The 12,658-nt window shown below is 50.1% G+C and overlaps 1 protein-coding gene across 1 annotated transcript in view; it reads right to left on the bottom strand.

Annotated features, from left to right (window-relative positions):
• The window catches only part of pkd1a (polycystic kidney disease 1a), a 50,124-nt gene that overhangs the window by 7,625 nt on the left and 29,841 nt on the right, over positions 1-12,658 (bottom strand). Inside the window, exons 23-48 of the mRNA XM_068729133.1 lie at positions 12,463-12,613; positions 11,158-11,310; positions 10,728-10,868; positions 9,593-9,911; positions 9,188-9,404; positions 8,887-9,046; positions 8,655-8,807; positions 8,413-8,557; positions 7,881-8,216; positions 7,631-7,719; positions 7,062-7,380; positions 6,481-6,658; positions 6,070-6,334; positions 5,791-5,986; positions 5,322-5,492; positions 5,102-5,245; positions 4,791-5,001; positions 4,583-4,709; positions 4,372-4,482; positions 4,180-4,229; positions 3,610-3,824; positions 3,408-3,486; positions 3,199-3,314; positions 2,710-2,912; positions 1,983-2,177; positions 1,751-1,890 (exon numbers count right to left, since the gene is read on the bottom strand). Of these exons, the coding sequence (XP_068585234.1) occupies positions 1,751-1,890; positions 1,983-2,177; positions 2,710-2,912; positions 3,199-3,314; positions 3,408-3,486; positions 3,610-3,824; positions 4,180-4,229; positions 4,372-4,482; positions 4,583-4,709; positions 4,791-5,001; positions 5,102-5,245; positions 5,322-5,492; positions 5,791-5,986; positions 6,070-6,334; positions 6,481-6,658; positions 7,062-7,380; positions 7,631-7,719; positions 7,881-8,216; positions 8,413-8,557; positions 8,655-8,807; positions 8,887-9,046; positions 9,188-9,404; positions 9,593-9,911; positions 10,728-10,868; positions 11,158-11,310; positions 12,463-12,613 (4,584 nt within the window). The remainder of the gene's footprint in view (positions 1-1,750; positions 1,891-1,982; positions 2,178-2,709; positions 2,913-3,198; positions 3,315-3,407; positions 3,487-3,609; positions 3,825-4,179; positions 4,230-4,371; positions 4,483-4,582; positions 4,710-4,790; positions 5,002-5,101; positions 5,246-5,321; positions 5,493-5,790; positions 5,987-6,069; positions 6,335-6,480; positions 6,659-7,061; positions 7,381-7,630; positions 7,720-7,880; positions 8,217-8,412; positions 8,558-8,654; positions 8,808-8,886; positions 9,047-9,187; positions 9,405-9,592; positions 9,912-10,727; positions 10,869-11,157; positions 11,311-12,462; positions 12,614-12,658) is intronic.

Here is a 12,658-nt window from a genome sequence, read left to right as displayed (position 1 = left end):
TAGGTGTGTGTGTGTGTACCTGCTGATGTTGTGCTACACAGGTGTGTGTTGTTGAGTGTGTGTGTGTGTGTGTACCTGCTGATGTTGTGGTACGCAGGTGTGTGTTGGTGAGTGTGTGTACCTGCTGATGTTGTGGTACACAGGTGTGTGTTGGTGAGTGTGTGTACCTGCTGATGTTGTGCTACACAGGTGTGTGTAGGTGTGTGTGTACCTGCTGATGTTGTGGTACGCAGGTGTGTGTTGGTGAGTGTGTACCTGCTGATGTTGTGCTACACAGGTGTGTGTTTGTGTGTGTGTACCTGCTGATGTTGTGCTACACAGGTGTGTGTTTGTGTGTGTGTACCTGCTGATGTTGTGGTACACAGGTGTGTGTAGGTGTGTGTGTACCTGCTGATGTTGTGCTACACAGGTGTGTGTTTGTGTGTGTGTACCTGCTGATGTTGTGCTACACAGGTGTGTGTTTGTGTGTGTGTACCTGCTGATGTTGTGGTACACAGGTGTGTGTAGGTGTGTGTGTGTGTGTACCTGCTGATGTTGTGCTACACAGGTGTGTGTTGAGTGTGTGTGTGTTCCTGCTGATGTTGTGCTACACAGGTGTGTGTAGGTGTGTGTGTGTGTTCCTGCTGATGTTGTGCTACACAGGTGTGTGTTGGTGAGTGTGTGTACCTGCTGATGTTGTGGTACACAGGTGTGTGTAGGTGTGTGTGTGTACCTGCTGATGTTGTGCTACACAGGTGTGTGTTGTTGAGTGTGTGTGTGTGTGTGTGTGTGTGTACCTGCTGATGTTGTGGTACGCAGGTGTGTGTTGGTGAGTGTGTGTACCTGCTGATGTTGTGGTACACAGGTGTGTGTTGGTGAGTGTGTGTACCTGCTGATGTTGTGCTACACAGGTGTGTGTAGGTGTGTGTGTACCTGCTGATGTTGTGGTACGCAGGTGTGTGTTGGTGAGTGTGTACCTGCTGATGTTGTGCTACACAGGTGTGTGTTTGTGTGTGTGTACCTGCTGATGTTGTGCTACACAGGTGTGTGTTTGTGTGTGTGTACCTGCTGATGTTGTGCTACACAGGTGTGTGTTTGTGTGTGTGTACCTGCTGATGTTGTGGTACACAGGTGTGTGTAGGTGTGTGTGTACCTGCTGATGTTGTGCTACACAGGTGTGTGTTTGTGTGTGTGTACCTGCTGATGTTGTGCTACACAGGTGTGTGTTTGTGTGTGTGTACCTGCTGATGTTGTGCTACACAGGTGTGTGTAGGTGTGTGTGTGTGTGTGTGTGTGTACCTGCTGATGTTGTGCTACACAGGTGTGTGTTGAGTGTGTGTGTGTTCCTGCTGATGTTGTGCTACACAGGTGTGTGTAGGTGTGTGTGTGTGTGTTCCTGCTGATGTTGTGCTACACAGGTGTGTGTTTGTGTGTGTGTACCTGCTGATGTTGTGGTACACAGGTGTGTGTAGGTGTGTGTGTGTGTTCCTGCTGATGTTGTGCTACACAGGTGTGTGTTTGTGTGTGTGTTCCTGCTGATGTTGTGCTACACAGGTGTGTGTAGGTGTGTGTGTGTGTTCCTGCTGATGTTGTGCTACACAGGTGTGTGTTTGTGTGTGTGTACCTGCTGATGTTGTGGTACACAGGTGTGTGTAGGTGTGTGTGTGTGTGTGTGTGTACCTGCTGATGTTGTGCTACACAGGTGTGTGTTGAGTGTGTGTGTGTTCCTGCTGATGTTGTGCTACACAGGTGTGTGTTTGTGTGTGTGTACCTGCTGATGTTGTGGTACACAGGTGTGTGTAGTGCTCGTTGCAGCTGAGTGCGCAGCCTCAGGCCGTGTGTATCTTTGGCTGAATCGGAGTAGTTGAGCAGCAAAACCACCAACAGGAAGAACATGTAAACCAGGAAGTTCTGAAAATGAGATCCAAACATTTGGTGAACGGATAAGACACAGAGCTGTACAGACATGAGGCGATCTCCAGCGTCTTCTCTCTCCGACTCACCTTCAGCATGGTGTGCAGCATGTGGACCTTGCGGGCCTGGTGCCGAGCCTGAGACAGAGCGAAGCCCTGCGGCGGACTCACCCTGTGAACCCGTTGGACCACTCTCTCCAGCCGGGGGAACTCCACCAGGACGTCCTGGTCCTCTGGACGCAGACGGAGCACACACACCGCGTAGTACACGGCCTCACACAGAACCTGTGGGACAGAGACCGGGAACGCTTCAAAAGACAGAAACTAAGGAAGAGGGTTTACTCCACCCAAAACCAGGAACACCTCGTTACATGCGGTCGTTCACGGGACCTCAGACACATGGTCAGCTAGTCTTTGCTGTCTGCAGCACATGGATAAAATGGCAGATTGTCAGGAATAAAAATAAAATAAAAGTTTGTGCATTTTGAATTCATTTTAAGTGTTTCAAGGACAGGATTATGTTTTCATTAAATCTGATAATAAAGCAAGGTGAAGTGTGAGAGCGACTTCATTACTCCACTTCATCTTCACACAGCTGATAGCTGGCTGCTGTCTCCATCTTTATATAAGTAAAACAGCGAGCTGAACACATCAGGAGAGCTGAGAGGAATAATCATCATCATCATCATCCTCATAAGGGATCTTAAACATGTACAGACATGTGATGCATGCAGATGTTGACTGCAGCGTTGAATACAACAAAGAACAGAAGGCATTATGGGACGTTAGAAAAGAGTGTGCATGTGTGAGTGTTTACCTTCACCGGCTCCAGCAGCAGGCAGGAACACAGGAAACTGGCAAAGCAGGAGATGAGCCACATCATGGCCACGTTATGACTGAACCCGCGACCCGCCCAGATAGAAACGCTAGTTGCCACGGCGATCCCCGCCCAGCTGCCCCACAGGGCGGCGCGTCCACACCAGGGAGGGAACCGCCGGGGACGACACACGTCGGTCACCACTGCAGAGAGAGAGGACCGGTGAGCGTACGGAGGTCAAACCGCTGAACTAAAGTCACAGCGCCACGGTAACGAGGAGCTGAGAGCTTTAAGATCACGACCAACTCATGAAAACAGCAGAGACGACACAACCGGACAGCTAAAGGGACTTCTGGACCTCGGTTAAAGTAAAACCCATCAGCAGCAGAACCCCCCCACAGACAGACAGACAGACAGACAGACAGACAGACAGACAGACAGACAGACAGACAGACAGACAGACAGACAGACAGACAGACAGACAGACACCTGTATTTGAGATGAAGGCGGGTCTCGGAGGGTCTCTTCTCACAGCTTCTAGAGGAAGCGGCTCGTTCAGCTTCTGGCGGAGAATCACTTCAGTCTTATCTCCTAAAATGCTCAACCTGACACACAATTAACACAATTAATTAAACTCAATCCACAAACACTCCAAAGTTCATTTGCTGTATTTCATGAAGGAACGCTGAACAACTTACAGGTCGGCCATTTCACTTTCATCAGTCTGAGGGAAGAAGTTCTGTCCATCTGCCAGGATGTGTTTGATCAGATCCTCGTCTGTGAACGAAAAGCACCGGCTTGTGTTTCAGTTACACTTTGACACAGACGGTGTAACGACACGACGGCGCGCTGCATGTTCTCAACAAACCAACAGTGATTTGTGCGACAGGATTCAGTTACCTGAGGAGGTGAAGTATTTGTTGCGTTGGTCGCTGCCCTCATCGTCGTCGGGGTTAAAGTTCATGTCGACGCCCAGGTGCCGGCTCCCCTGACCCCTCTTCAGCCGGGGCAGCCCCGCCCCATGCCCCGCCCCTCCCACCACAGACACGTCACTCAACAGCTCCGGCCAATCCCCGTCCTCCATCTCCTCCTCCGCCATGCACCAACTCTCCCCACTGAAAGACGAAGCGGGAGATTAGGATGGATGTGAAGCAGCGCGACCTCAGAGAAGCATTTATTTAGTCTCTCTTAAAACTAAAAATGATGAATCACACTAGATTATGAGACAATTATGGCTTCAGAATTTACAGCGTTTTCCTGACGTATCATATATTTATAATTCTGTTCTGTCTCTTTTAGTGCAAATCACAAACCACTTCCTCCTTTTCTTCATTATTTATGCTCTTTCTTCTTCTACTCTCTCTAATCCTCATTCCATCTGACGGCTGGCAATCACACTTGGTATTTGTCTTCCAATAATTTCAGTCATGCAATATCTTAATGTGCTGTCATGGCAACAGACTCTCTCACCTCTTGGTTGATGGAGTGGGCAAATCCACGGTGGTTTCTTCTGAGTTGGTCTGAGAGACGGAGAGAGACTCATCACAAGGGAGAAGCAGAACATGTTGCTTTGCTGCATTGTTTCTTAACAATATATCACTTTTATATTGATTCTACAACAAATCAAGAGAATATACAACAGCTCTTCATCCCATTCTTTACCTCGCCGTTAAAAAAGAGGAAAGAACTTCCAGCCATGGAGTCATCCAGGAAGTCATCGATCTCCACCGACTCCTGGTCCACTTGAGGTGGCACCTGCTCCACAGACACGCACTGATGTTCACACACAGAGACAACGTTTAGCTTCACCTTTGGCCTATGTGAGGCACTAAAAGGCTGGATCGAGTCACAGCTGTGAGCAGGTTTCTGTTACCTTACTGCGGCTCATTCTGAAGAGCGTGAAGACGAGCAGGTAGAGAGGGTAGACGAGCAGACAGGTCACCACGCCTGCTGCCACCGTCTCTCCATTCAATGAAGACAACCTCGACACGGCCCGCGGGCTGCAACACAGGACGGCATTGAAATGAAGGAATCACCCGTAGTAATGTGGACACGAAGCGAGGAGACGTTCCTTCCTGTACCTGTATCTCTTGTCCACCACAATGCTGTACCACAGCGTGTTGGCCAACACGAAGAGCTGCAGCAGCACAGCGCAGCACGTGGCTCTCTGCAGGCGGGTGAAGGGGCTGCGGGGGGGTCTCTCCCACAGCGACAGCCACAGGTGACTCTCACACAGCGCCCTCTGGAGCTCACACCGCAGACGCCGGGGCAGCTGACGAAGCACAGCCTCCTCTGAAGGAAACGGGAAGAGGAAACGGGAACGCCACGGAGTGAAAACGGCATCCTGCGACAGCGAGCGCTCACAACGGATGATGAGGTCGTAGTTCCTCACCTGAGGCCTCCACCTCAATCTCCACCTGTCCGTCAGTCCTCTCGTTGTCGACAGACAGCCACTCCTCAACCAGGAAGTAGGAGCTGCTTCCTGTCTGTAAGTCTTTGACCAAGACGTACTGCAGCATCCATGCCGGGGACAGACCTGACGGAGGGTCAAGACACGGGTTAAAACATCACCTGGTGGCTACTGTGTGACTACAGGTGGTGGGACTCCGTACCCTTGTTGTCGTGCCAAATTTGTATTTTCCAGACACTGCCCAGGCTGGTGTCTGTGGCGATGTGAAAGATGTCGAGAGTGTTGCGCGTGAAAGCTCCTCTGCTGTCGAGATGGCGGTGTCCGCTGCGGCTCTCACGTCCGTACAAACTGATTCCCACATGAGCTGTGGTGCCTGCAGGAACAGAGCGGCTGAGATCTGAGCTCTGCAGAGACGCTCCTTTGACCATGTTCACCTTGTAGTAATGTAGTTTTTGATATTCAGATGATTACGGCAGTGAAACCAGAAGAAAGGTCAGACCACATCTTAAACGGTTGATGCAATAAGAGTTTAATCAGAGTCGTCTTTTAAAGCGATACGGCAGTAAGTACCTTTTAGTATGAATATTAAACTGTAAATACTCGTTGAGCTATTAAACAACTCGTGTGTCCATCCTGACCGGTGTCTAAAATTGTCCCCGTATTCAACTCACCTGCCCCCCGGCTCCAGCCGGTCTTGACCTGGACCTCATACTTGAAGAGTCCATCTTGGCCACAGAGTGGAACCACACCAGCCCGGCGCAGATCCAACTGGTCCAACTTGTCCGAGAGGGCTGCAGCCACAACGTAGCCTAGTAAGCCCAACACACACACCAACAGCACAACCACGTTCGGTGCCCCAGAGCGCTCCTAAGGGACGAGAAACACAGTTTAAAGTGCGTGTTCATCTGGAACACGCGCACAACAAAGTGTTTGCCTTCGTGATCGCTGACCGGCACTTTAAAGCTGATGGCGTCGGCCGGTACAAACAGGCCTGCTGCGAAGGCCGTGAGGTGCCTGGTGCGACAGACTGCTCTGCTGGCATTGGTTTCTGCCAGCGGCACCATGCCGTCTGTCCGCCACTGCTTCTCACTCTCACTGAAGTACTGACACAGAGAAGCAAACACCCCGACCTCCAGACACACACCCACAGGCTGGGAGCCGGCGCCGCAGGGCGTGCTCACGTTGATGAAGTAGTCCAGCGTGGTGTCGTACGACCTGGGCAGGACGGGGAAGAAACATCTGGTTTTAGTGGATGACGAGGTAACCTCAGAGCTCGACCGCAGGCCCTCGGTGGACACGGACAATACAACACAATAAGTACACATCACGTTACACAGCAGTGGATGAACAGGAGCTCTTACTCTGGCGACAGGAAGAAGGTGTACTTCTTGTGGTCGAGATCTTGCCCCCTGGTCATACCGAGCGTGATGCGTTTCGTGTCAGTGCAGTTGAACTCATCGGGTCTCTCGTGTGAATGAAGATAGGCTGTGATGTACGGCTCCTCCACATCCTCTTCTCTTCTACTCTCCTGTCTGGCATCTGGAGAAGGAACAGAACAAGAAGAATCAAACTGGGTCACAAGTAACTAAGTAAAGAGAGTAACTATTTATCAGACATTAAATCACGTTGAGTGTACATAGGTAGTATGTGATCTCCACATCTGGCCCATTTGAGCCCATTCATGAACTCACACCGCCTCTCATACTGCAGGGGCCACATCAACAGGTTGGTCCTTTATTGATCGCTGTGAGGACCCCAGCCTCTTGGACACATCGCAATGAAAGTGAGAATAATAAACATGACAACAAGCGGTCCATCGTTTTCATGATGCAGACAACACAACACCAGCTTCTAGAACCTCCCCCCATCTGTCCGTCTGTAAGCTCGACCATGGTTGTGTTTGTTCTAGTGAATCAATCGTCTGGTGGATGTGAGCGCTCACCCTGCAGAGCGGTAAAGTTGAGCTGCACGAACATCCCCGCCTCTCTGTTGGTGTTTCCCGTGCTGACCCTGACGATGACGGAGTCACAGTGGCTCATGTTAACAGCTCCAGCCGTGGGGATCCCTCTGGTACCAGAACCCTCGGGATCTGCTTCCGCTCCAGCGTTTCCATTGTTGACAGCGACGGTGATGGCTAGACTGTCGTCCAGTCCGGAGATGGGAATCTGGGTGCCGTTTTCAGTGCGGAACTCCATGGATGCCACCTCGGTAGAGACGGTGTAGTTGGCCACATAGTTGAAGGGGAAGGGGTTTGAGTCCACCTGTTGAGGAACAGAAGGAGCGAGAGACAGTGATGAGAGGAGGAGCACAGTGGTGACAGCTTGATCTGAAGCGAGGGTGAAACACCAAGGCAAGTGTGTGTGTGTGTGTGTGTGTGTGTGTGTGTGTGTGTGTGTGTGTGTGTGTGTGTGTGTGTGTGTGTGTGTGTGTGTGTGTGTGTGTGTGTGTGCACTGATGAGAGGCCAGCAGCTTTCATGCTGTTCTTCGACTGAGTGGTCTCCATCATGTTACCTGAAACAGGAGCTGCATGATGCTGTTTCCTGCTGCAGCCCTGCCAAGACTGTGGTTGAATGCTCGGGGGATGGAGAACCGCTGGCACTCTGCAAATATAAACGAGAGAAGATGAAGCACTGATAAATATAGTTATGATGCACTCTCCTGTTTACGATGTACAACTTGTTATACATGTAGGGGACCGACGTCACCACCCACAGAAACAGAACGTTCATCAGTTCATGAGACACTAAGCACACGAGCCCACCTGGACTGTTGTTGTCATGGTAGCAGAGAAGGCTCTGGGGGTCCGCCAGTTTTCCTGTGGCAGCGATCTCAGCCCCCCTCAGCACCAGCGGCTCCTCATTGAGCACGCGGGCATGCATGAGGATCCTCATGAGGACCGAGGACAGGCTGTAGGCCTTCGCCGCCACTCGCAGGGGGTGCGGCTCCAGCGAGGAGGGGGAGGGGTCTAAAGGGGCGCCGCCTTGCTCCTCACCGGAGACGGGAAACGAGGAGGCGGAGGGATGTGAGAGGGAGTCCAAGTAGGAAAGCTGGAGGTAAGACTGGGATGTTGACTGGCCGACCTGATGGATCAGATCACCTGGAGGGAGGGGGACGACACAAGATCAGGTTAACGGCTAAGAGACATATGGAGATACATTATGAGCAGGAGCAGCAGTTTTAGCTCCTAATTAATACAACTTCATTACATTTGTCATAAACAAACAGATACACGCATTTGACCGGTCCGAAGCATTTAAAGGAGCAGTGTACTTCTACAAAACGTCGTCTCCTACCCATGATGTTCAGGATGTTGTCGGCTATCTCAGTGGGAGTGACGGTTCCCTGCTTGGTGTCAGTTTGCAGTATCTCAAGCATGGACTCCAGCTTGTTCAGGGTGCTGTTCTGACACTCCTCACAGATGAACTCTCGACTCACCGCCTGGAAAAGAAACCACAACTCGTCATTTGTCTGCTTAGTTTCTTTTCTTGCCCTCTTTCCTTCCCTTCCCACCTCGCCTCCCTCGCCTCCTGCTCACCGTGCACTGAGCCAAAGCGGCGGAGGTCTGCTGGATGTCATTGACGGTGGTCAGGTCGAGAGCGGTCAGCGCTCTGGTGATGTTGCTGCGGATTCTGACTCGGTAACCGCGCTCGTGTTGGGACACGCGGGCCGACTCCCTGGTCTGCTCGTACTGGAAGAAGGCAAACGCGTATAAGAGTGCTTCGTGTGACATCACCTGATAAATAACGGTACGGATAGGCCCCTCCTACCTCGTTCAGCACTGTAATGAGAGCCAACGATAACTCTCGGACCCTCTGGGAGTCTCCCTGCTCCAACAGCTTTTTGAGTTGGCTGTCTGTCAGCTCAGACAGCCAATGAGGAAGGCTCTTGTACTCACGTGGCACGTCTGGCAGCACAACTTCAATGGACCTGGACACAAACACAAAACAGTTCCTGAATATACTGATTTGAACTTTTCTATAGCTATGTGGACTTGGTGTGTTTCTCCAGTCCTGTTGGTTTACAGGAGCTGCTGCTATTGCCCATAACCGTTTAGTAACATGTAGGTACTTGTTGAGTGCAGTGATGGCAGCTCCCTGGTGGTCCTCCACTGTGATGGACACGGCTACACGATGCCGGGCTGAGCTGAAACCGGGCGGCAGGAAGGCCGAGTGCTCCGGGCTGCTGCCTTTGTACACACAGAAGTCCTCGCAGTAGTCCTCTCTGCAGCGCGTCACCAGTAAACTGTAGAGCAGAGGAGTCTCTGACACTCCGAGGTCACTGTAACCTGGAGGCAAGAGAGTGAGGAAGACAAAGGGAACAAAGACAAGCAAAGATGACAAATTGGTAAAAACGTGATGAGTAATGGACGGATCTCCTAATTCGATAAGAGAGATTTAACAGAATCCAAAATATGAAACAAAGGGAAAGACTGAAAGGTAACAAGCTGTGTGAGAGAGTGAGTCCATCTTCTACCTGAGCAGTTGAAGTGGACCCGGTCCAGCAGGGTGCGTATCCTCCAGCCTTCGCCATCTTCCCCGTACTCCATCCCCGCTTCCCCTCCTCCTCTCAGGTGACACTCCCCGCCAGCCGGGGGCATGTTGTGGTGCAGAGTGATGGAGGCGGCGCCATCGCCATCCAGACTGCCGTCGGTCACGTGCAGCGTGAAGTTGTAGGAGTCTCCGTGGCGAAGGACGCCCTGCCGCAGCACCAGATTCATGCCGTCGCTTCCTGTGGTGGTGGAGGAGGAGTCCAGGACCAGAGTCTGGTTCTGCAGCGTCATGGCGCTCCAGCGCTGAGAGGCACAGAGAGAAAGAGTTTACTAAAAGCAAGCTACATAAATATAACAGCAATGATACGTTTAATGAGCAGCTTTCATTTAAGGGACGACTTTATGTATCTTATTTTTGAATATGCTTTGATGTTTGCCTCACTGTGTTCGGTTCTTACTTTGATGGCTTTCATTCAGGCTTTGAAGAAGTCGTTTTACTCGTCTGATGACACATGTACTTGTGAGAACTACATGTAGTAAGATATACACAAAGAGTACCACTTTGTTCAGTATGGACACTGAAATACAGTGAGATCATAAAATAACGTGACCCAGGTCTGACATCTGAGTCAGCTAGTATGTGCAATCTGAGGCCCAGTGACTCAACCAGTGTTTTGCCTTTTTAAAATGTTTCCCATGTTAGTAAGGACCAAACATATCGCCTCTGGCTCCAGCTGTACTATGACCTCACTCTCTCACACACACACACACACACACACACACACACACACACACACACACACACACACACACACACACACACACACACACACACACACACACACACACACACACACACACACACACACATCAGGAATCACAGGGAACGTCTGAGTAAAGGAGAGAGGTGGAGCACAAGGAGATCTGGAAATGTTGATTTCCCTGTTGCTTCTGTGGTGAAGTGACATCACTGTGCTGTGACACAAGGAGTTGGATTTGGAGTGTGTGTGTGTGTGTGTGTGTGTGTGTGTGTGTGTGTGTGTGTGTGTGTGTGTGTGTGTGTGTGTGTGTGTGTGTGTGTGTGTGTGTGTGTGTGTGTGTGTGTGTGTGTGTGTTTACCCCACGGTGAAAGCCCTGGCAGTTGGTGCAGGTTCCTCTGAGGTAGACGTAGGAGTTCTGGCTGACCTCATAGATGGACTGGGCCTTACAGGACACGCACTCCAGAGACACCATGGGAATATGGCCGCTCTGGACAAGCACCTGTCAAGCACACGCATACATGTGGTCGAACGTCAGCAACTCGGGCAGTGGACAGGATGCAGTCGCTCCGGTCAGAAAGCCGACAGGACAGAGTCAGAGTGAGGGGAAGACAGATGACCAAACACAAACTCAACATGTTAATGTTAGAGTAGGAAAAGATGAGGAGGCCCAAAGCACACAGGACAGAATGGTTATTTTGAGTAAATATAGCAGGTAACACTGCTGCCAACGGCCTCAGAATAAAACATTCGATAAGTATTCATGTGTGCAGTAGAATGTGTGCACTTACGGTCTGTGTGGTGGACTCCGGTGGCATGCCGTCTTTGCTGATGGTCAGTCTGAAGGTGTACTCCACGCCGGCCTCCAGCTCGGAGCCGGAGATTCCCAGCACCGGGTCGCTGGTGCCGAGGCCGAAGTTCAGACTGGAGCAGTGCTCTGCGCCCTGAACGCAGAAATATGTGATTTATTCATATTTATAGTTTTAAAAACTATAAAAAGACACTCAAGAGTTTCTCTCGACTCGTTGTCTTCATCGTTTCAGTCCTTCTACCAGAGTACAAACTGTTCTACTCTTTGTAGTCAGACTGAGTGTTCTTCTTCTTCTTCTTCTTTATCAGCAGCACTACACAGCTGTGTGTGTGTGTGTGTGTGTGTGTGTGTGTGTGTGTGTGTGTGTGTGTGTGTGTGTGTGTGTGTGTGTGTGTGTGTGTGTGTGTGTGTGTGTGTGTGTGTGTGTGTGTGCATGTTGTTTATGTGTGTACTGTAATTGTCAGGGTGGGGAGCAAAGCACCAGCTGCGGAATGTTGAATTCATCTCTAAACAGTTACATAACCCTTTAAATGCCTGTCTGCTTAGATGCACACACACACACACACACACACACACACACACACACACACACACACACACACACACACACACACACACACACACTCTTCTACTCCTGCAGGATACACCCATCCCATCGGGTCTTATATTGTGGTGCACTGAGGCATAATGTATTCCCACCCAGCCAAAAAAATGACGAGTGTGATAAACACAAAATTAATTTACACACAAGCATACACACTTAAATCAAATGTGTCCTTCAAAATCAGCCTTACAAATCAGTTTTTATTTAAAGACCAGTAAAATGCTAGAGAGTGGAGTTTGGTTTCAACATTTTAACACTTTTATTTCTACCAGAGAGCGACAACGTCCTGTCTCACCACAGGAGTCCTCCTGTACTGGAAGACATTTTAACACATCACTCGTTCTCTCATTATTCTCTACTCTGACAGATTCATATGGACATCATTTACTAATAAACAATAGATCTAGTTTAATAGGTGTAACGGCTACATCTGCTTTGTATGCAATGTAGGGCAACCTGAGTAGCTGCCAATCCTTGTTTTATTTATTTGTATTTCTTTGCATTTGTTCACATATTAAGCGTACACGTTCGATCCCGTCTCTACATTAAACATTCCTCCTTGTTACTACCTGGTGCTGCAACTAGAAGACTTAGATATCAGCGTGCGGCTCAAATATAAGTCTGAAAGTCTGAAAGCCGTTTCAAGTGTGAATCTAACAAGACAAAGCTGATCTAACTTACCTTAGAGGTGCTTTGACATTCCCAGTGGTAGTGGAGCAGTGACTGGCTGTCTGGGTCCATGTTGGGATCGTAGGACTGCACAGCACTGAGCTTCAGGTCTTGAGTCCTCGACCACACCCTGTATGTGCCCCCCTCTATGATGGGCATCAGCCTGACGAGAAGAAAAGGAGTTCAAATGAACAGAAGAACAGAGAAG

The sequence above is a fragment of the Cebidichthys violaceus genome, unplaced genomic scaffold, assembly GCF_023349555.1.
Source record: "Cebidichthys violaceus isolate CVI_PGR_0920_01 unplaced genomic scaffold, fCebVio1.0.p SCAF_44, whole genome shotgun sequence".
Classification (NCBI taxonomy): Eukaryota; Metazoa; Chordata; class Actinopteri; order Perciformes; family Stichaeidae; genus Cebidichthys; species Cebidichthys violaceus.
The sequence above is the reverse complement of the archived record's forward strand: the minus strand, read 5'-3'. Positions and strand labels throughout refer to the sequence as shown.